The 22816-nt window shown below is 36.4% G+C and overlaps 1 protein-coding gene across 1 annotated transcript in view; it reads left to right on the top strand.

Annotated features, from left to right (window-relative positions):
• The first annotated feature begins 7082 nt into the window (after nucleotides 1–7082).
• The window catches only part of LOC126001171 (ATP-binding cassette sub-family A member 6-like), a 66058-nt gene continuing 50324 nt past the window's right edge, over nucleotides 7083–22816 (top strand). The window contains exons 1-8 of the mRNA XM_049768383.1: nucleotides 7083–7255; nucleotides 8113–8213; nucleotides 9418–9619; nucleotides 11088–11249; nucleotides 12698–12801; nucleotides 14147–14373; nucleotides 18263–18404; nucleotides 20517–20702. Of these exons, the coding sequence (XP_049624340.1) occupies nucleotides 8118–8213; nucleotides 9418–9619; nucleotides 11088–11249; nucleotides 12698–12801; nucleotides 14147–14373; nucleotides 18263–18404; nucleotides 20517–20702 (1119 nt within the window). The 5' untranslated portion in view covers nucleotides 7083–7255; nucleotides 8113–8117. The remainder of the gene's footprint in view (nucleotides 7256–8112; nucleotides 8214–9417; nucleotides 9620–11087; nucleotides 11250–12697; nucleotides 12802–14146; nucleotides 14374–18262; nucleotides 18405–20516; nucleotides 20703–22816) is intronic.

Genomic DNA, 22816 nt, shown 5'->3' with positions numbered 1-22816 from the left:
CAACTCTTCATGCCATAGTTAAATTTTGCTTTAAAAATCTGTTTTAGGGGCCGGGCGGTGGCGCTGGAGGTAAGGTGCCTGCCTTGCCTGCGCTAGCCTAGGACGGACCGCGGTTTGATCCCCCGGTGTCCCATATGGCCCCCCAAGAAGCCAGGAGCAACTTCTGAGCGCATAGCCAGGAGTAACCCCTGAGCGTCACAGGGTGTGCCCCCCCCCAAAAAAAAAATCTGTTTTAAGTTTAACACAGGAATACCTTGTAGTCATTATTTTTAATATAAATTTATTTTATACACATTTAGCTAGGTATAGAAAATGAGGCTGACAATTTGTTCTTAGCATTTTGAAGATATAATTTCTGTTTTATGACATCTCTTAGGTATTATTTATTCTTAACCGAGAGTCTGTCTTTTTATATATTTTTTAAATGTATTTTCCTCTTTTTTTTTTTGTTTTTGTTTTTGTTTTGTTTTTGTTTTGGGGCCATACCAAGTAGTGCTAAGGAGTTACTTCTAACTCTGAGCCCAGAAATTATTCCTGGCAGGCTAAAGGGACCATATAGGATGCTGGGAATCAAACTCGGGGTGGCCACCAGCAAGGCAAATACCCTACATGCTGTGATATTGCTCCAACACCTTCTCTTATGTGTTTTTGTTTTGGGGCCATACCTGGAGGCACTTAGGTGCTACTCCTGGCTCTGTGCTCAGAAATCACTCCTGACAGGCTCGGGGGACCACGTCGGTTGCCAGGGATTGAACTCAGGCCTGTTCCAGGTCAGCCATGTGCAAGGCAAACTCTCTACTGTTGTGCTATCACTTTGCCCTTCTTGTATGTTTTGAATGCTCACCTCAAAATAGTTTGTTGTTCAAGTTTTATTTGTTTGTAACTCTAAAGAGAATATAATGATTTTCTTTTTTTTTTTTTTTTTTTTTTTTTTTGGTTTTTGGGCCACACCCGTTTGATGCTCAGGGGTTACTCCTGGCTATGCGCTCAGAAATCGACCCTGGCTTGGGGGACCATATGGGATGCCGGGGGATCGAACCGCGGTCCGTCCTATGCTAGTGCTTGCAAGGCAGACACCTTACCTCTAGCGCCACCTTCCCGGCCCCATATAATGATTTTCTAATTTTTTGTGTTATTTTTTAATTCTGTAAAGTTTTCATACATTTTATATTTAAGTATGCCTTTTATTATTTTAATTTTGATTATTTTATTTTATCTGACTTGATGATAATATGTCAATATTTTTGGCCACAGACAGCAATAATCAGGGCTTTCTCTTGCCTCCATGATCTGGGGTAATTCTTGAAAGATTTTTTTGGGGGGGTCCACATGCAGTGAAAGATCATATGCAATGGTGAAAATTGAACCAGGGCCAACAACAGGCAAAACAAGAGCCTTAACTATTTATTTTACTCTCTCCAATCCTACTTTCCTTATTTAAAAGAGCTTATCAGATTCACATTGAACATCTTCAGTCTGTCTTTTAACTTATCTTCAATTTTTTTATCTTATCTGTTTTGTCTTTGCATCAAATTTTATATAATTTATTCTAATAGATTTCTGGTCTGTCAAATTTCTCTTCAACTGTGTCTAATTTGCTGTAATATTTATTCGTTAAGATTTTAATCTTAGCTATTATTAAGTTTGTATGAGCTATAATTAGTTATTTTCTATTAGTCTTCCATTTTGTTTCCTATTTTCACCAAGATCATAACTATTTGACACTTAGATATAAGTGTTCCTCATTTTTATTATTTTCCATTTTAGACATTGCATCTATTTTCTGAAAGGGGTGATGATTTTCATTGTTCATGGTGGATCCTTCATAATTAGCTTAGACTTTATGAAGAAATCTTTATTTTTATTCTGTTTTTCTTACTCAATTCTACACATGCTTTGTAAGTTTGTATCATCCTGTAGGGCTCTAAGAAAATACTCAGAGTAAATGCTATAATAAAAAGAAGAGGGGGCTAGAGCGGTGATGCAAGCAGTAAAGAGTCTGCCTTGCCCATGCTAGCCTAGGACGGACAGCTGTTTGATCCCATGACTTCCCATATGGTCCCCCAAGCCAGGAGAGATTTCTGAGTGCATAGCCAGGAGTAATCCCTGGGCGACACTGAGTGTGGGCCAAAAACTAAAAAAAAAAAAAAAAAAAAAAAAAAGGAGAAAAAGCAGGATGAAAGGGATTATTATCAAGAAGAAACATATTTTTAGCTAGGTATTGTTCTATGAACTTATATCAATAGATTTAATGTACTCAGTAAAACCCGTAGAAGGGGTCAATATGTATATAATAATTCATTGCTTAACATTTGATATGTTGTTAAAGTTAACTTTAAATAAAATTATGCATAATTAATCTAATTTTATACTGGTTCGTTGCTATAAGAGAATTTTTTCTATAATTAAGTCATAAATATCAAATTTCTAAATCTAGACAAAATATTTCCAGTATTAAACATCATTTACATTTATTCATTCATTTTTTAACTCATTAACTCTGGTTCAGGATCATAGTTGGCCTCAGTAGCTCAAGGTACAGGCTAGACCAGCCTAGGTAGGACACTTTTTCATCATCTGGGTACACACATGCCCACACTCATACTAGGTCCATTGAGACATCTTGGTAAATCTCCAGTGCTTAATTTTGGCATTTGAAAGATCACTGGAGTACATGGAGAAAACCCACACTGATTTGGGGAGAATGTACAAACTCCATACAAACAGTGACTCTAACTGCGAATCAATTAGTTTGTTTTCTTATTCATGCTATTAAAAAAAACATTTAATGAAAGACATTGTTTTTTAAATTTAATATACTTTATCTAAAAAGCAAAGCGGATCTAGTTGATCATAATATGTGTTTAGGTAGAAGGGGCGAAATTATTTAAAAAAAGAAAGAATAGATGAAGAGAAAATAAAAGAAAATAAGAGTACAGCAACAATCAAATTTGTGAAAATTCTTTTTTTTTTTTTTTTTTTTTTTTTTTTTGGTTTTTGGGTCACACCCGGCAGTGCTCAGGGGTTATTCCTGGCTCCATGCTCAGAAATTGTTCCTGGCAGGCACGGGGGACTATATGGGACGCCGGGATTCAAACCGATGACCTCCTGCATGAAAGGCAAACACCTTACCTCCATGCTATCTTTCCGGCCCCGAAAATTCTTATATCTCCAATGAGGCCATTAAGTCATTATCAGAAGGTTTAGTAAGATCTTGGTACTAATTGTTCATTTTGTTTCTTCACTCGTTTTCTGAACATTAGGTGGCTTCAGGTACACGTTGGTGTCTAAATTAATGTATTCTTATAGGGATGGCAGTGTTAAACAAAAATGGAATTGACTCATGGCAGTCCAGGAATTCTACACACTATCACTGGTCACTGTGGCTTTTGTGGAACATGTTTTTGGCTGCCCCCCCCCCCTTCATGCTTTCTTCTGGAAGTAAGAGAAAGTGGTGGAAGGTGCCTTTACTCACTCAAAAAAAAAATCCTAGTGATATAAGCCCAAATACCAGCATACATGAAGTTTTGGTCAGATTGGTGTCTCTGCAGACAGTCATAGAGGAGTGATGAAGTATGGCCATTAATGAAGCAGCATTTGTGGGTGAAGCAGATTTGGCTTCCATAAGGCCGAGGCTTGTCTTACCCTCTCCTCCCCAAATTGCCAGCTTAATAAAAGACATTATTTGCTGTATTTGTATTCGACTGCATTTATATATACAGGCACTATTCTATTTTCAGGGTGTGTGTGTGTGTGTTTGTGTGTGTGTGTGTGTTCTTTTAGTTACTTGCTATTTTAATAGAATTACCATGAGATACAAAGTTCATAATTGATGTACAGTCATGCAATGTACAGCACCCTTCATCACTGATGTCCCCAGTTTTACTCACACCCTCCTCCCTGCCTTCTACCCTGCCTGGGATACAGACGTTTTCCTTCTCTCTCTCTTTCTCTCTCTCTTTCTCTGTCTCGGTCTCTCTTTCTCTTTCTCTCTCTCTTCCTTTGTCTCTCTGTCTCTCTCTCTCTCTCTGTCTCTCTTGCTCTGTCTCTCTCTCTCTCTCTGTCTCTCTCCCTCCCCTTTTTGACACTGTGATTTGCAATACTGGTTACTGAAGAGATATCATGTCTATCACTTTATCTCCTTTCAGCACCCAGTTCTTGTCCAGACTGATCATTTTCCATTATTATTGTCATAGTGGTCCCTTCTCTGCCCTAACTGCCCTCTCCCGTTTTTGCGACAAGCTTCCTACCACAATTGATCCTCCTGACCCTCATGTATATTGTCTCTGGATATTATTACTAAGCTATATTTTATATCTCACAAATGAATGCCATCATTCTATGTCTATCCCTCTTCCTCTAACTCATGAAATTTGTTTATACATGGATGGATATGGAGAGTATTACATTGAGTGAAATCTATCTTCAGTTTTACAGATAGTAAAGTTGAGAGAGTAGAAAATAGATGGAGTGAAGGTACACCACAAATATATGGTATATAAAAATATATAACATATATTTATAATATGTTATATTATAATTATATATAAAATATATATTATAACATGTTTATAATATATTCAGAATCTGAATCCAAATTTGGTTCCATAGTGTAGACACTCCTTGCTGTTGTATTTTTCTCTAGGCACTTACTAAGTAGAAAACATACATTTAGAGACTTCTATATCCTGTATCTGACTTGCACTTCATAGGTTTTCAATTTCACTGATAAAATATATTTGTATTAAATCTGAAACTGGGCAAAGAATAATTTATTCTTCCTTGGGATAGTAGGTGTTTTCTTCTGGTTTCTATTTTTTAGCATTAATAAGGCCTATAAAATTTCTGGCTTAATGCAGAGACATAAAGATAAGGTTCATTACCTAACAAGGAGTAAGTCCAGACACAAGGGTATGAAAATACTTCTTTGAACAATTAGATTTAGACTTAGATTTCTGACATAACTCACAATTCTGGCTTTAATTTCCTTTTCAATTTTTTTCACGCTTAATGGATGGTCTTTTTTTCTCCTTGTTGTATGCATTGTTTCTGAATTTTTTAAACATTTTGTTATGCTCTTTTAAAGTTTAGTTAATATATCTTAATTTGGGGGGGAGAGGCTACACCTGGCAGTGCTCAGGGCTTACTCCTGACTGCACTCAATAAGCACCCCTGGTGGACTCAGAGAACCATATAAGTTTCCAGGAATCAAGCCCAAGTTGACCTCATGCAAGACAAGTGCCAAGCATGTTGTACTATCATTCAGGCCTGGGTACTTGAAACTACTATTCAATACAGTTAATTAACTTTTAATCTGTTTCTAGCTAGAGGATGATTATTTTCTAATCTTAAGAGATAAGCATTTGTGGGAAACTACTTGTATAAGAAAAGTGGCCCTAGGGCTAGAGAGATAGCTGAATAAATTGGAGCACAAGCAGTGGATGTGGGAAGCTCTGGTTGAATGCCCTGCACTGCATGATCCCCTGAACACTGCTAGGAATAACCCTTGAGCACAGACCAACAAGGAGACTGAGCCTCAGATAATGTACTTCCTCAAAATCAGAAAAATTAATATATCCTTTGAATTAAAAATATAAATTGGGGCCGAAGTGATAGCATAGCAGTAGGGTGTTTGCCTTGCACTTGGCAGATCTGGGATGGACCAGGATTCAATTCCCGGCATCTCATATGGTCCCCCAAGCCTGACAGGACCGATTTCTGTATGCAGAGCCAGAAGTAACCTGAATATATATATATATATATACACATATATATATAATAATGTATATATATACACACATCAGAATATATATCAGTATATATATCAGAATAAAGTATCAGAAAAATATATATCAGAATAAAGAAGTCTATAAAAATAACAGAAATAATCTAAGGAAAACAACTGTTTAAGTGATGCTAGTAATATCAAATATATATTATACTATATATAGATACATGGGGTATCTAGTAAATAGGTATTTTATATCTAGTATATAAAAGTAAAAGTAGCAGTAGTTTAAGTTTTGTTATACAGTTATCAATTGAAAGGAAATACGAAAAGGGTTCTTAACATACAGTTTGTTAGGTTGCAAACAACAACAACACTGCCATGACTGAAAACCTAAATTCTATTTTAGGTCATTTCAAAGAAGCCTAGAATTTTTGTTTGGCTCATTGACCTATGCCAGATGCAAAATTTAACTGTGGCTGACCCTTTATTCTTCTCTGTAGGAAACCTTTAGAACATCATTATGAAATTTGTTTTTGCCAATTGTTAATGTAAACAAGGTAGATAGTTTGCTGTTGACTTTAAAATCAGATAGAATTAATTGTGGAGGAAAGATACATACATATATGTGATGCCAATCCTTTCGATGGGTTTCTTTTGATATTATTCACTTTTTCCCCACAAAATCTCTCAACTTTATGATTATTAACATCTGTGACTTGGGAGCCATGTCAAATATTTGAGATTTCCCAATTCACGGACTTTGGTTTCCTGTTTTGCCATTTACTTTGGCAGGTCGAGAAAAGTTTGTACTGAAAGAGAGAGAAAGACGGAGAGTAAGAGATCAAGATAAGGAGATAGATCGACTATGCAATGGCATTAAATAACTTTAAGTTTTTTTCCCCTCGTTTTCATGCAAGAATACTGACATGAATCTTTTTATACATCCTTGAGTCCTTAAGCAATCACTTTATTGTGTCCACATGCCTTGTTATGTAATCCTGCGTCTGCTACGAATAGAACAGAAGAAAGTTTTAGTAAATCTTTGCCAAAGTGAAGTGTTTCTTCCAGTGCTACTATGCATTGCTTAGTTTTATTAGATTAAAAAAATAAAGTTCTTGCTTCAACACTTCTGATTCTTTTATGGTTCTCTCCCCATATTGGTCTCCTCATGTCCTCAAGTTTTCTCTATCTTCTTTGTTTACCATTTTCCTCTACCCCAGAAGATGAAAAGCCAAGTGCACAAACAAAGGGTTTGTTTTATTCTCAACCAACCACAGAACAGTATTATCCTTACAGAATAATTGGCTTCAGGGGAAAAAAAAAAAGAGTTGCTCATGTGCAGTGGAGTCTAACTACTCCCTTTTCAGAAACCAGCCTGGATCAGAACAGCTGGGAGTAGGCAGACTTTCGGGACAAATGAAGAAGTGACAATAACATATTTCCCATTGCTGCTTTAGACACAGAGAGAGCTGTCTTTGACAGTGTTTCCAGACGTCTTTTATTTTTTTTCTAATTTTCCTGACGGTAAGTAAAGCTCTGTTTTGTTGTATTATGTAAAACTGTACTTGTACATGGCTAACTCAATTTATGTTTTCAAATGTGAATGTTGATGTGCTTTCTAAAGATGTAAGGACAAAAATTTTATATCTTTTCCAACTAACTTTTTTGGTGTGCCAATATGTTAGTAGAATATAGGAAACTAGTACTAGTGGAGGAAAACCCATCTAAATATTTTGCTATGCCAATCTAAACTTTCGAGAATATAAAAACAGAAAAACATTGGTCTTAGCATACTTGCAAACATTTGGGAAATTTTCTTTTCCTGTTTTTCTAAATGCAAAGAGCCCAAAAAACTTACTTGCTACTCAGATGAGATATGATTTAATTACTCTATTCATGTATTTGAACTTCTGTTATCAAAGGTCCAATTTTAGTGTTTGGGGAGGCAGAGAACTAGTACACAACAAGCAAAGGCACTTATGCCAAAAGTCAACCTGGGTTTGATTTCCCCCTACCCCACATGTGGCCTATTGAGCCCTGCCAGCAGTGATCCCTGAGCACAAAACCAGAAATAAGCCTAGAACACTGTTAGGTGTGGTCCAAAATTACAAGTAAAACAACCTCAAATAAATCAATGTTAAATTTTATAGGATTTTAAATGATATTTTTCCATTATAACACTATTATTATAAAATTATCCCCCTACCTTCTTATAATATTCCCTGTCCAAATGTTTCACAGTGAATATAGTTTGTCAGATTTTAAACCACTAATAACTAAAATAACATTTAAATGTATATTTAATAATGTATAGATTACACACATATAAAATATATGTGATATGCTCTGAATTTTTTTCTCCTTGTTTGTTTAATGCACAGGCTCAATGCTTATAAAACAGAAAAGTTTGTTTCAACAAACCCAAGCACTTCTGTGCAAGAATCTTCTTGTGAAATGGAGAAGTAAAGGAGAAACTGCCTTGGTATGTTGGAAAGTTCTTTCTGCTATAACTCTCACTCCTAGGCTTTGTTTCCTGACTCACTTTCGGGCTAGACTGGTTGATTTTGAATTCCCTTTTGGATTGTGTTGAGTTGAGACTCTCATAACAGAGTCTGATAACCAATATAGAATTGAGGACGAAAGGTGTTGATTATCTTAAACTCAATAAAAATTAACTTAGATATGATGAACTTATAGAACCTATTATAACTGTTTCACAAAGAATACTTCTAGAATCCAGAAATTGTAAGAGAAGCAGAAATCCATGACTTCCTATTGAAGTCACTTATTTTCAATAGCTTACATTTTCCAGATGTTACTTCTAAGAATTACGACAAAGTAATATTTCTGATTCTCAGTGCCCAAGAGACATGTGTGTCTAACAGATAATGGCATCAAATTTCAGTGGTCTTACATAGCAACATTTTATTTGTAGCCCTTTCATAGTCTAAAGAAGTTGGGGATAGAGCAGAGGGGTTTTGACAGATGAAGGAATCATAGGGGGCCTGGGTGTCTTCATCTAGGGACTCAGTCATTGTCTTAGACCTGAAGACCTCCTTTTGATGTCCAACAATTTGTCATATATTATGAAATAGGGAGATGGAGACAAAGATAATGTACATGATTCCTCCAAGCAGGCCAGAGAAGTACAGAATTAATTCTCCCCACATCCCACTATCCAACCCACTATTATTTCCTGAGGCCAGGGATGTAACTTAATTTTGTGTGAAGCCAGAAGCTATCACTAATATCAGTGAATCACTAAGCATTCTCTGCCACCAGCTTCTATTCATCAAGTTTGAGTTTCAATAGTAGGATAAGATAATTGGCAAAGATGTCACTATTGGCCACCCTACATATACTGGGACACTCATGTATTATTAGATTATTAGATTCTCATATTATATGCCAATACATGTAGATAATCAGCCTTGTGAAGTGAGTCTATCACAGTTTTTGAGTAGTACCTGATTGACTGCCAAGTTCTTGTAGCTAAGAATGACAAATGTCATCATTATCTGTGATTATAACTTTTTTGGTTCTGAAGAGTGCAGAGGGGAAAAGTAGCCAACTAGGCAGCAAAAGCTGAATTTGTTGTCAACTGTTCTTTGGTTTTGATGGAGCTTTTTAAGCAATTATAATAAAAAGTGTATTCTATATTTGTTCTTTCTTCCCCTCTGTGACAGGAATTGGGGATTCCAATACTTCTAGGACTCTATGTGGGTCTATTTTTTTATTTTCAATACTATAGTCATTTTCCTGGAATGCCCCCTCGGGATCTGGGAAGACTGGATCAATTTAATAGCTCTCTAAATGTTGTATATGCACCGATATCTAAGCTAACCCAGCAGATAATGAATCAAACCATCCTTGCTCCCTTCATGACAGGTAGGAATATGAATGGAAAAAGAAGAAATGTTACTGATGTTATATATTTTTGATAAAATGTACATGTGTTTTCTTGCATTGACTGTGACCTTAAGTAAATTATGTACTAAGATAGTGTGAAAACTGCTCATCCCCTCTCCCTTTTTTTTTAAAAACATATTAGCCTTTAAAATTTCATCAAATGGGTGGGAGGCCACGAGTGGGAGACTATGATGAATTGCTAATTTCATATTTGTAGATGTGTAGTCTGGTAAAAAGTCTTTGGTGGATTTGGGTGTTTTTAAAGTAGAAATGTATAATGATAGGATGTGTAAACCATGAATAAAGACTCCATTAAAATATCTAGGTAGCAGTAAATAGTAACTCCAGAAATACAAAAACTAAAGATGGGTCATTTGCTTCGCATGTGGTATACTTTGTCAATATTTTTGTGTGTGCTGCCTAATAAATAGAGCTTGCAGGGATCTTTCTTGTTGATACTAGGCCAACTGAGTTGGAATTTTCAATGCCAAAGAACCATCAAAGTCACTCTAGGAGTATAACCTAGCAATGGTTGGGGAGCATGTAATGTTGGGGTTGGTCCTGATACAGGCAAAGCTTTCACCCTTGATTGCTGAGTTAGCTTCCTGACCCTCTTTGTAAACTTCTTCAAATAACTACATTCTCCAAATGGTCATTTCAAGACTTAGTGAATGAAAATGTTATACACTGATCAATGGGCTTGATCTTTAAGAAAGTATTTTTGTGTGTGGAGTAAAGATATGAGGGACCAATCCTCAGGCTTCTTACATACAAGTATTTTTTTATACTGAACTACATTTCTTGACCATGTAGTTCTTCTTGATATAATATCTTCTTGATATCTTCTAGATATCATATGATGATCTAATCATCATAACTCTAGTTAGTAATAATAAAATCTCTATATGCCAATGTTCACGTCAGAGATTATCCTGAGAGGTACCATTGCTCCAATAAATCTAAAATTTGGATTTCTCTGACTTTAGAGTAGTTATGATAATGCCTCCATTGTTCTACTCCCATTTTCTTAGGCTTAATTATTTTGTAATAATATCTTTATACTTAAAAAGCTTACCCTTTGTACCTAATACTTGTCATTATTTAATTTTATTTTGGAAAGAAGGATTTTGACCACACCCAGGGAATTCTCAGGGGTTACTTGTAGGTCTGTACTTATAAGTGACCCTGGAAATGGGTGGAGACCTAACAGGTAATGGCCTTTCCTTCTGTATTATCTCTCTAGTTCCTAATACTTGCCATTATTGAAAGAAAAACAATTCTCATGCATTCTTCTGATTTGAGAATCTAAAATGTTAAGATAAATCCTGTTCCTCTTTGAGGACACCCAAAGATTTAAATACAAAGTGATGTAAGCTTATCTAGAATGAAACATTCAGTTTGGAGGAATTGCTGCAACACATCTTTATTTTCACCCTGCAATTCACAGGAGTAAAAGTCATTGGAGCAGCAAACGAAACACATCTGGATAAAATCATTGAGGATAACTTATCTGATGCAGCAGGAATAGTCTTCAATGACATGACTTCTTATCATTTAAAATTTTATCAGGGATATTTCATACCATCCGTGAAGGCAGATGAGTTTACAGGTACTTTCCATATAAAATATCCTTATGGCATCTTTTTTTTGGGGGGAGGGTTTATTTTGCCTTTCCTTCCCATTGATGATTTTATTGTGAAGTGTGACGACCAGAGCTCATACATACCTCACATATTGAGCTCTGGTGCTCCTCGGGGTTACATAACAGGTTTCCATACTCACACACTTAGTTCTGGTACTCTCTGGGGTTCTCACGAGAGAGAACCAGTGTGGACTTATGCATACTGAGCTATCTCCCAGGCTCTAACTTTCTTGCTTTCAACATAAGGAGTAGATAGGGAAAGATAGGAAACAAACTTATTTAAATGAAAAAATAGATCAAATTTTCCTTCCTTCCTTCCTTCCTTCCTTCCTTCCTTCCTTCCTTCCTTCCTTCCTTCCTTCCTTCCTTCCTTCCTTCCTTCTTTTCTTCCTTTCCTTCCTTCCTTTCTTCTTTTCTTCCTTTCCTTCCTTCCTTTTTCCTTTCTGCCTTCTTTCCTTTCTTCCTTACTTCTTTTCTCTATTACTTTCTTTTTTCTATTCTTTCTCTTTATTTCCTTCTTTGTTTTGCTTTCTCTATATCTTTCTTTTTTTCTCTTGCATTTTCTTTTTCACTTTCTTTTGCTATTTTTCTTTTTCCTTTTTCTTTCTCTTTCTATATTTCTCTTTCCTTTTTCTCTCTTTCTCTTTCTTTCTTGATTGCTTTCTTGTTTTCTCTCTCCTTCCCTCCCCCCACTTCCTTTGTTCCTTTTTAGACAATGTGATTTGCACTATTGTTGATGAAGGGATACAGTGCATATTACTATATCTCCATCCAATACCCAGTTATTGGTCTGAATGATGGGTTCCAATTATCACTGTCATAATTGTGCCTTCTCTGCCATAACTGCACTGCTCACTATTTGTGGCAAGCTTCCTACCATGGACTGTTCTTTCTGTCCCAGTTCTCTACTGTCTGTATATTATCACTACATTATTTTAATTTTTTTATATCCCATAAATGAGTGAGATTATTCTGTCTATCCCTCTGAGTGACTCATTTCACTCAGCATAATTTCTCCAAATTCATCCAGGTATAAGCAATTTTATGACTTCATTTTTCCTAACAGTTACATAATATTTCATTGTGTAGATATACCATAGTTTCTTAAGCCACTCATCTGCTCTTGGGCACTTATTCACAGAATCTTCTTATTCTAAGGAGTGCTGTGATGAACATAAGAATGCAGAGGGCTGGAGCAGAATGTTTTCATCTTCTGATGATTTCTTGACATAAAAGATCTCCTGGAGTGAAATGGCCATATAAAGAACTTTCATTTAATTCATTTCCCTACATGGTTAAGGTTCTGACTGATGAACCCTGTGGCCATTGCTTTTTCTTGGATTCTTGTTGAATTCTTGTTTTTCATTCTCTAAGGGGCATGTAGCGGTCATTAATGCAGTTGTTTGTGTTTTCAGCTTATTGTTTTGATATGTATGATAGACTTTTGTGTTCACTGGACAAATACTGGACCAGAGGATTCATGCCTTTACAGACTGCCATCAATGTTGCTATTATACAAGTAAGAAAAATTTCAATAGACATTGTAAACTAATTTCAGAGGTAATGAGATTTTGATGAAACAAAATGTATAGATTTAGGATTTCTTATGCTTCTATTCCAAATGCTGAAATTGGATTTCAGCTAAAAGACATTATCTTTTTTTTACCAATCTCTCAACTATTATATATGTTTTTACTTATAAATTATTTACAAATAATCAAAATTTGGAAAAATGTGGGTTAATGTCTTTATACAATTTGATTACAAACATGATTGTAGTTGGGTTTCAGTCATATAAAGAACACCCCCCCTTTACCAATGACATTCCCATCACCAATGCCCCAAATCTCCACCCCCCCTACCCCCCCACCTATATTTGAGACAGGCTTTCTACTTCCCTCATTCATTCATTCACATTGTTATGTTAGTTGTCAGTGTAGTTATTTCTCTAAAATGTCTTATTTCACTCAGCATAATAGATTCCATTTACATCCATGTATAGGAAAATTTCATGACTTCATCTCTCCTGACAGCTGCATAATATTTCATTGTGTATATGTACCACAGATTCTTTAGCCATTCATCTGTTGAAGGGCATCTTGGTTGTTTCCAAAGTCTGGCTATTATAAATAGTGTTACAATGAATATTGGTGTGAGGAATGGATTTTTGAATTGTGTTTTTGTGTCCCTAGGAGTGGTATAGCTGGATCATATGAGAGTTCAATTTCCAGTTTGTTTTTTTTTTAGGAATCTCCATATTGTTTTCCATAAAGGCTGGACTAGATGACATTCCACCAGCATGAATGAGAGTTTCTCTCTTCCCACATTCCCTCCAGCACTGATTGATTGTTCTTGTTCTTTGTGATATGTGCTAGTCTCTGTGGTGTGAGTTGATACCTCATTGTTGTTTTGATTTGCATCTCCCTGTTGATTAATGATGTGGAGAATTTTTTCATGTGTCTTTTGGCCATTTGTATTTCTTCTTTGACAAAGTATCTGTTCATTTTTTCTCCCCATTTTTTAATGGGATTAGATGCTTTTTCTTATAAAGTTCTGTCTGTGCCTTGTATATTTTGGATACTAGCCCTTATCTGATGGATATGGAGTGAATAGTTTCTCCCACTCAGTGGGTGGAAAAGACATTATCTTTTACTTTAAATTTTCCAGCAGTTACAAGTAACAGGTATTTTTATATTTCACAGCGAAATGTAAAAATAATCCAACTGCTTATTATGGAACTATCTTACATCACCCTAAACAATATTCCAACCAAACATTTAACTCGAGCATAATTTCCAAAGTTTATTTCTACATTGCAAATTTCTTGACTTCAATGATTAGATTTCTTTAAAACCCTACTTTAGATCCTGACAAATCATTCTGTGATGGAGCAGTTAATGTCTGTTACGGCTATAGATATGAAGACATTACCTTTTGTAGCTAAAGACTTTCTTCAAAACGAATTATTTCTTTTATATTGCTTGCTTTACTTCTCTCCAATGGTATACTTTTTATCTATCAATATAACAAAAGAGAGAAAAAAGAAGAAGGACTTGATGAAAATGATGGGTCTTCAGGATTCAGCATTCTGGTGAGTGACTGATTTCAATAGTTCAACAACAGGGAAATGAAACATTGAACAAATATGGATGTTTGTGGAATGCCATGTCATTTTTGTTTATTTGTTTGTTTCGTTTTGGGGCCACACCTGGTGACACCCAGGGCTTACTCCTGGCTATGCGCTCAGAAATCGCTCTTGGCTTGGGGGACCACATGGGACGCTGGGAGACGGAACAGCGGTCCTTCCTAGGTCAGCTGCATGAAAGGCAAATGCCCTACCTCTGCGCCACCACTCCAGTCCCAGAATGCCATCTATTAAACTCAATACATTAATTACCTTTTCTTCAGTGCTAACATTTTTATTTAGTCTTTGTGAAATTTTGCCATAAAAATAATAGTCTGCAGCATTATATTTTCTGAATCATGAATATGTTAATATATGTGTCATTAAGATCAAAGACAATAAAAGAGTTGCCCAATGTTGAATGAATGATAGAATTAAGAATTGAAACAGCAGGCCATGTCCTCTGATTGCATCTCTTCTCGATCTGTCCATGGATGGCAGAAAAGACAATCTTAAAATAGAATTTGCAGGCCAGAGAGATAGCATAGCGGTAGGGCATTTGCCTTGCATGCTGCCAATTCAGGACGGATGGTGGTTTGAATCCTGGCATCCCATAGGTCCCCCGTGCCTGCCAGAAGCTATTTCTGAGCGCAGAGCCAAGAGTAACCACCGAGCACCACCGGGCATGATCCAAAAAACAAAAAAGAGAATTTGCTTTATGTATTGAATGCATTTTTTGGTTTTCTGGGCCACACCCAGTGACACTCAGTGGTTACTCCTGGCTATGTGTTCTGAAATCTCTCCTGGCTTGGAGGACCATATGGGATCAAATCGTGGTTCGTCCTAGTCTAGCATGGGCAAGACAGATGCCTTACCACTCCGTGCCACCACTCCAGCCCCTGACCCCACAAAAGTTTTAAGGGATTTTATTTTATTTTATTTTTAGGTTTGGGCCATACCTGACAGCACTAAGGGGTCACTTCTGGCTCTGTACTCAAAAATCACACCTGGCAGATTCAAGGGACCATATGGGATGCTGGGGATTAAACCAAGATTAGCTGTGTGCAAGGCAACCCCCCACTCCGCTGTGCTATTTCTTGGGCCCTTAAGTAATTTTTAAATATGTACCAGCAGCTGTATCTGTACTTCTGCACAGGCCTGTGTGGATGTATGAACATACCAAGAGGCTAAGACATAAAATTCTATAACATAATTAGCTACAAAATTCATACTTACTATAAAAAGAAAAAAAATTAGGGGAGAGCATAATCTGTTAGTTCCAACTAAAAGAAGCCTAACCGTTCCCCATTTGAATTCTAAGATACATTTCTCTGATATGCTTCATAGCGATAAAAATAAAATATTACTTTTGTTAAATTATCTGCAATGGATGGGGAACTATCTGATGAGCTGTGCTTTGATGAACCCATGCTTCCTAAAATTAAATTATGGTGGATTCATTTGCATTTTTTATAAAGTATATTTTATTACCAGAAAGTTTGAGTTCTATTATTTATGAATTGTGACATAGAAAAAGTGGGGCAACTGTGGAAATGAACAAGGAAAGAATTTTTTTTGGCAGTGGACTTTGGGAACTCCACAGAGAGGACTAGAGGCATCTGTCTAGCAGGCCTGTCCTTCGGAGCAGGGCTAGTCTTATGGCATAGCATTCCATTAGCCACTGGAGAGAAGGTGGACATAGGCCAACTCTAGATTGAAATCAGAAGGTGGAGCCAGAGAGTCAGTGCAGTGGGTAAGACATTCCATGTGTCTGATTTTTTTCTGGCCCCAAATACCATATACTGTGTCTTAGTATGTGGTACCAGGAGTGACCCTTCTAAGTGGGACTCTGAGTATTGCCAAGTGTAGCCCAAATTTCCCTATAATGCTCTCACTCCAGAGAAATAAAATTAGAAAGTCACTGGGTGGGTACATAGGAACTTCTCAGGATAAATGCCTCTTAATCAAAATATAACTTAAAACTTAGAAAAATGGGACCAGAGCAATAAATAGTACAGTAGGTAGGTGCTTGCCTTGCATGTAGCTGATGTGGGTTTGATTCTCAATATCTTATAATGGTCCCCCAAGTCCTGCCATGAGTGATCCCTGAGCACAGAGCCAGGAATAAGTCCTGAACAACGAAGGAAAAAGATTTTTTTAATAAACCTCAAAAAATAAATTTATAATGCATTGAAAAAAATCATTTACGTATATTTATAACTGAGAAGGAAAATTTTCAGGGTATTTTTTAGTATTCTGATTCATTAGAAGTACATTTCATGAAAAAACCCTTGTAACTTAGGTAATCAAACTGAAGTGTAATTCAAACTTAGTTTTTACAACAGCTGAGTTGCTTTGTTTTGTTTTTGAGTCATGAATGTTTTCCACAGATTTATTAACATCTCCTACCCATATCCCCTCATTTTCCTGCAACAAGTTCCCCTTTTTACTTAATGTCTTAATTTCCTTCATTTGTAATTTCCCTGTTGTGTGAGTTCTCAGTTCCTACCTAGAGCAGTTCCCTTCCGGTCCCAGGAAGTGGATTCTGCCGAATATGACATACTTTCAAAAATTGCTGATGCTCTTAGCAACAGTTTGACACATGGCAAGGTCAACGTGCCATCTGTCACATCAGTTGTGAACTTATTCTGCTGGGCTACACTGGCCCAAGTTGCTGATTTTTATATATCATTTTTTCAGTTGTAGAATCCTTATAAGTTGAACAGTTTTATTCAGAAGGAAAAGGTCAGGACTAAGGAAAGTTTATACTTTTCTCTTTGCTTTGTTATTAATTTCCTTTGATCATCTTGATTAGGCCTATTAACTAACATAATAATAATGATGGCGATGAAGATGCATTTTCCTAATCTATAAAATGAGAAATTTGGATTAAAAACATAATGTAGGTTTTCAGGTCTATGATGGATGATCTGTTATTATCTTTTAATAAATCCTGCCTAAAAATGTAAACAAGTACATCTAAATCAAACCAGTAAAGAGTTGATTTCTATCATCATTTTATCATAATTTCATATCAGTTTTCATGAAATATGAATTTATATTTTAAATTTTAATGTATTATAATATTAAATGTGCTTAATTAATTAAGTAAATTAGTTGATGTTAATCCATCCATATAAAGGAATGATGGATAATCATAGCAATTATGAAAAGGGCTTAGCAGAGTTCTGACATTCTGGTTATCATCTACTATGGAAAATAGAGTGAACTGGTTGAAATCTTTACAAATGATTGTCATCATCTGTCCCAATATTTTGATAGTAATGTGATTAATTTGCAATGGTCATATTTCCTTTTAACTACAGAATTAGGACACATATATAATACATGAGGAAAATGGGAAAACAAAACCCTCAACTCCATGAATTCAGTCATTTCACCTAGGGAAATGATAGTATTTTGTCCTTCAAGGACAAGGAAAGACTGTTCCTAGTGACATTGTATTAGATATTAAACTTAGAAGCAAACTATATACCCATGGGTAGGACCATATAAGCAAGTACTATTTACAATAGAGTGCTATGTAGCAAAGTATAATAACATCAATACTTTGTATATGACTGGTTAAAACAGATTAGAAAAAATATGCACAAGATGATATTTTGGGGCAATATTTATTCTCTTTTAGATAATTCATTAGTATAGAACTTAAGCCTAGATAACTAGTAGGCACCAACTCAGTCATGACAATGAATATTCATAAAAATGAAGTCCATCATCTGTGTTGCAGGGGCAAGGTTTATCTTTGTATTCTTTAGCTATGCTTTATATGTGTTAGATATTTCATAATAAGCTAAAATAATCATTGAAATGACATTTTTTTATCTTTCTATAGGTTCTCTTGGGGATTACTATATGCTATCTTCATTTTCATTATTTCCATAATCTTTACAATAATCATAAAAGAGACAGACACGATAATGATGACCAATTTCACGGTCATATTTACACTCTTCTTTTTATATGGCACCAATTTGGTAAGTTCATAAATTTATGGTCATGTTCTCTGCTTTAGGTGAGAGTTATTTGCAGCAAAGCTTAATGCACTGACAGGTTATAGAATCACTTTTAAATTTTTTCTTCTTTTTGTGTGTAATTTTTATTATTATTATTATTTTGATTTTTGGGCCAGATCCGATGACGCTCATGGGTTTCTCCTGGCTCTACTCTCAGAAATCACTCCTGCCAAACTCGGGGGAACCATATGGTATGCTGGGGATTAAATACAAAATTGTAATTAATTTACCATTATTTCCAAAACTGTTGGTTAGAGAATTTCAGACATTTCTTGTTTTAACTCCAAGCCCACCACCAGAGTCAGTATCCCTCTACCAATGACCCAAGATAGCATAGTTCTCTCAACCTCATCCTTACAAATTCATTAAATATATGATAGTTTGGGTTATGTACCAACCTGGTATTGGCTGTTATGGTTTTGATGCATAGGGTTGCCTCATCTCTATATCAGATGACTAAAATGCCTATATGTGTTTATGTGTGTAAATTTTTCAGTATATTAAAACATGATAAAACAAGACCCTTGAGAACTCTAAAATTTTATAAATTAGATATTTGGTATAATAGTCTGAATCAATAAAATGATGCATTAAAAAAAGGAAGAAGGGTATTTGACTAAAAATACTGAAGGCTGGGTCCTGAAAGGAAGTATAGTGAGTAGGGTGCTTACCTTGCACATAGTTGACCCAGATTTGATCCTTGACACACATATGGTCCCCAAAGCCCTCCAAAGGATTTTGGGTACAGATTCTGAAATGAGCCTTCACTAATGCAGGGGATAGTCCCATACAAAAACTAAATTAACTTTAAAAGTAAGACTATCGGACTTTTCTAGATAATTAAAGCAAACAATTTTGAGGAGTACAACTCTCTCACCATCAACCAGTCCCCCATCACATTGTAGCTTTACAAACCCTCTCTCTCGTCTGGCTCTAACCCCCCAGTTTTCTAGAATGTCCCAGGCCATTCATGTCTTTCTTCTCTGCAGAGCAGAACTGGCCTCTTTTGATCCACTGTCCCATGAAATCATATGATCTAGCACTAATTCATATTTCCCTTCCTGCCACTCACCTATGGCTGATAATAATATTATAAATATTCAAATGATTCTTTTATTTAACTTATAAACAATATTCAAATAATCATTGGCAGAAATAAGATTGGCTATCCTGGCTGCAGAGGCTATGTAGATGCTTCTCCTTAATATAATAGTTTAGTTCCAAGTCTGAAATTTTTTTATTTTGGGGGGCCATACCCAGAGGTGCACAGGGGTTACTCTTAGCTCTGCACTCAAGAATTACATCTGGCAGCCTGTGAGAGTTATTCACGTACAAGACAAATGTCCTATGTGCTATACTATCACTCCAGCCCCCCAAGTCAGCAATTCTATCCTCGATTCAACAATTCACCTAGCTCTTTGCCACCTACCTTCAGCATAAAGTCGAGGTTTTGAGCAGGACAAAGAAGGTTCTAGTTTACAAAGGGATTCATACTATGTTGTGTCAAATAAATAACGATGGGGCTGGATGGCGATGAATGGAGGCCTTTGTGCTTAGGCCCCAGCCACGTGGCTTTATCCCCCATCTAGCCGGTGAGTTCCAGGCCCAGGTGAAACGCGAAATCACTCACTCACAGGCAGGCGTCAGGAAGCATTAACTTTATTCATGCCCTATCCACCACATGTGTGTGGCCTACTCATAACCTTTCAAGCATTCAGCCATTCTTGGCTAGCCCTGCGTCTTAACTCACTTCAGCCATCTTCAGGGCCAAAGGAAACGGCCAAAAGGGGGCCCGAATTCCCTGGGTCCCAGCCTTATCTACCTTTTCCAAGACCCCTCCCAGGAATGGGAGGTCTTGCAGGTAAGGTCACACCTATTATCCGGTTCCCAAGACCCCTCCCAGAAATGGGTGGGGCTCAGGTACACCACAATACTATGTTTCTTTCATAGTATTTCTATTTCTGTCTCACTGAAGTTTCTGTTACGATAGAAAGATACTTCTTTTTATTGTGCTGAAATGATTCTCCATAAAGATGTTGGATCTAACAGCTAGGTATCTTCTCTCCCTTTCAGATAGCTTTAACCTTCCTGATGACTGTCCTGATCAAGAGAACTGCCCTCACGACTTTGGTGACATTTTCTTTCACCATCTTCTGGGGTGGTCTGGGATTCACAGCCTATTATAGGCAACTTCCTGCATCCCTGGAGTGGATTTTGTGTATCTTTAGTCCCTTTGCCTTTATTGCTGGAATGACTCAGGTAAGAGCATCAGTCACTGGTTTCTTATTGAACTTTAGTATTCATCAACAAATTGCTTGCAAATTAAGAGATTGTTTTTTTTCTAAACAACAGTACATTAAATTTGAAAATTACAGTTTTTAATCACTTGTAAAATCACCCAACATGCCATATTTCCAACCCTTGGTGAATGGGTCTGAAGCAGGGTAGGAGCAAAGAATGAATAAACCATTTCAGTCAAAAATGAATCATGGAATCGGTTGGCTTCGTGTCTTATGGTTCCATTCAGCCCACCAAGCCAAATTGAAATTTCATTATTTACCAACCAGGAGGGATAGGGTCAAGTGAGTGACAAAAGTACCTATATTAAGCTCCAAGCTACTCTAGTCTAGGTGGACATTTATATATCAAAGGGATAGGTGAAAAGGAAAGAGTAATTTTGGGGAATTGTCTTTGTTTTGGGTAAAAGCAAGGTGTGATCTAACAATCATTGTGTGATATGATTAGAAAACCATAGTTAGAAAATCTTGAAGATTAATCAGAGAAAACACAAGTGGCTGCCTTGCATGCAGACAACCCTGGTTCAATCCCTGCGTCCCATTTGGTCACTCAAGCCCACTAGGGATGCAGAGCCAAGATTCAACCCTAAGCTTCACTGGGTGTGGTCCAAAAACTAAAAAAGAAAAAGGAAAAATAGAAATAAGATATTGGGCCCGGAGAGATAGCACAGCAGCGTTTGCCTTGCAAGCAGCCGATCCAGGACCAAAGGTGGTTGGTTCGAATCCCGGAGTCCCATATGCTCCCCCGTGCCTGCCAGGAGCTATTTCTGAGCAGACAGCTAGGAGTAACCCCTGAGCACTGCCAGGTGTGGCCCAAAAGCCAATATATATATATATATATTGATCCATAGAGATAGTATAAGAAGGAAGGTGCTTAACTTGGAGGCAGCTAACTCTAGTTTGAGCCCTTTACATAACAGACATAAAAATCTTCACATTTTTTCCCTTAGCAATTATCTTGGTTTTCAGTATAAAAGTTTGTACTTTTTTGATGTTGTTGTTCTTGTCTGTGTGTGTGTGTGTGTGTGTGTGTGTGTGTGTTTTTGGATCACACCTGGCATCCCTCGGGGGTTACTCCTGGCCTCTTTGCTCAGAAATCGCTCCTGGCAGGCTTGGGGGACCATATGGGATGCCAGAAATTGAACCAGGATCCTTTCCAGGTCAGCCACTCACAAGGCAAATGCCCGACTGCTATGCTATCACTCGAGCCCCCAAATTCATACATTTTTATTTTAAAATTTTGGATATTTGATGTCATCATGAACAGAATTAATTTTGAAACACAGCTGGTAATGCTCAAGATTTTTCTCCTGCTCTATGCTCTGGGATCTCTCTGGTGTTACCCAGGGAACCTTATGCGGTTCTGGTGATTGCATCTAAGTAAAAACCTTGGATGGCAAGTGACTTAATCCTTGTACTATCTTCCAGCCCCTGTGTTTGAATTTTTATTTCTAAATTTTTGTTATTAATATAGTGATATACAACTAATGTAAGTATATTGGCACTGCACAGAGTATTATGCTATGTGTATGTAAATTATTAAATTAAAACTTTTTCTGAGTGTCTATTTTAGGATTTTCTTACAATTCAAAAAATATACTAAAATATTTTCCTTTTGCAACCCTTGTGCCACGTTTATTTTTTTATTGCGTTATTGCACAAATCAGGACCTTTACTATGCTATAAAACAGAATGCAGGAAAGGAAAAATCTTCAATATTTTAAAGTTAAACATGTTTTTTGATGTTTGTCTTCAAGTATCTGATGTACCAGGTTAAAGAAGGTTTGTCTTTTTAGTGTGTTATGATACTCTGTTATAAGTAGACATTGAATTTTATTATGTTCTTTTTATGTCTCTTAATTGTTTTATTTTGAATCCCATTGATATTTGAGTTACGTTGTTATTCAAATATTGACTGAGACACACGTAACATACATCAACTTCATCATGAAATGTTAACATTTTAGCATAAATGAAAATGTATATAAGTGTGAGGGTGAGGATTTAGGCTTATAAAATTGAATATTCTGTATTATTTTGTCTTCAACACCCCACTTTTTTCTGATCAGCACTGTT

This window comes from Suncus etruscus, chromosome 1 (genome assembly GCF_024139225.1).
Source record: "Suncus etruscus isolate mSunEtr1 chromosome 1, mSunEtr1.pri.cur, whole genome shotgun sequence".
Lineage (NCBI taxonomy): Eukaryota > Metazoa > Chordata > Mammalia > Eulipotyphla > Soricidae > Suncus > Suncus etruscus.
This window is presented reverse-complemented; position numbering and strand designations above follow the sequence as displayed.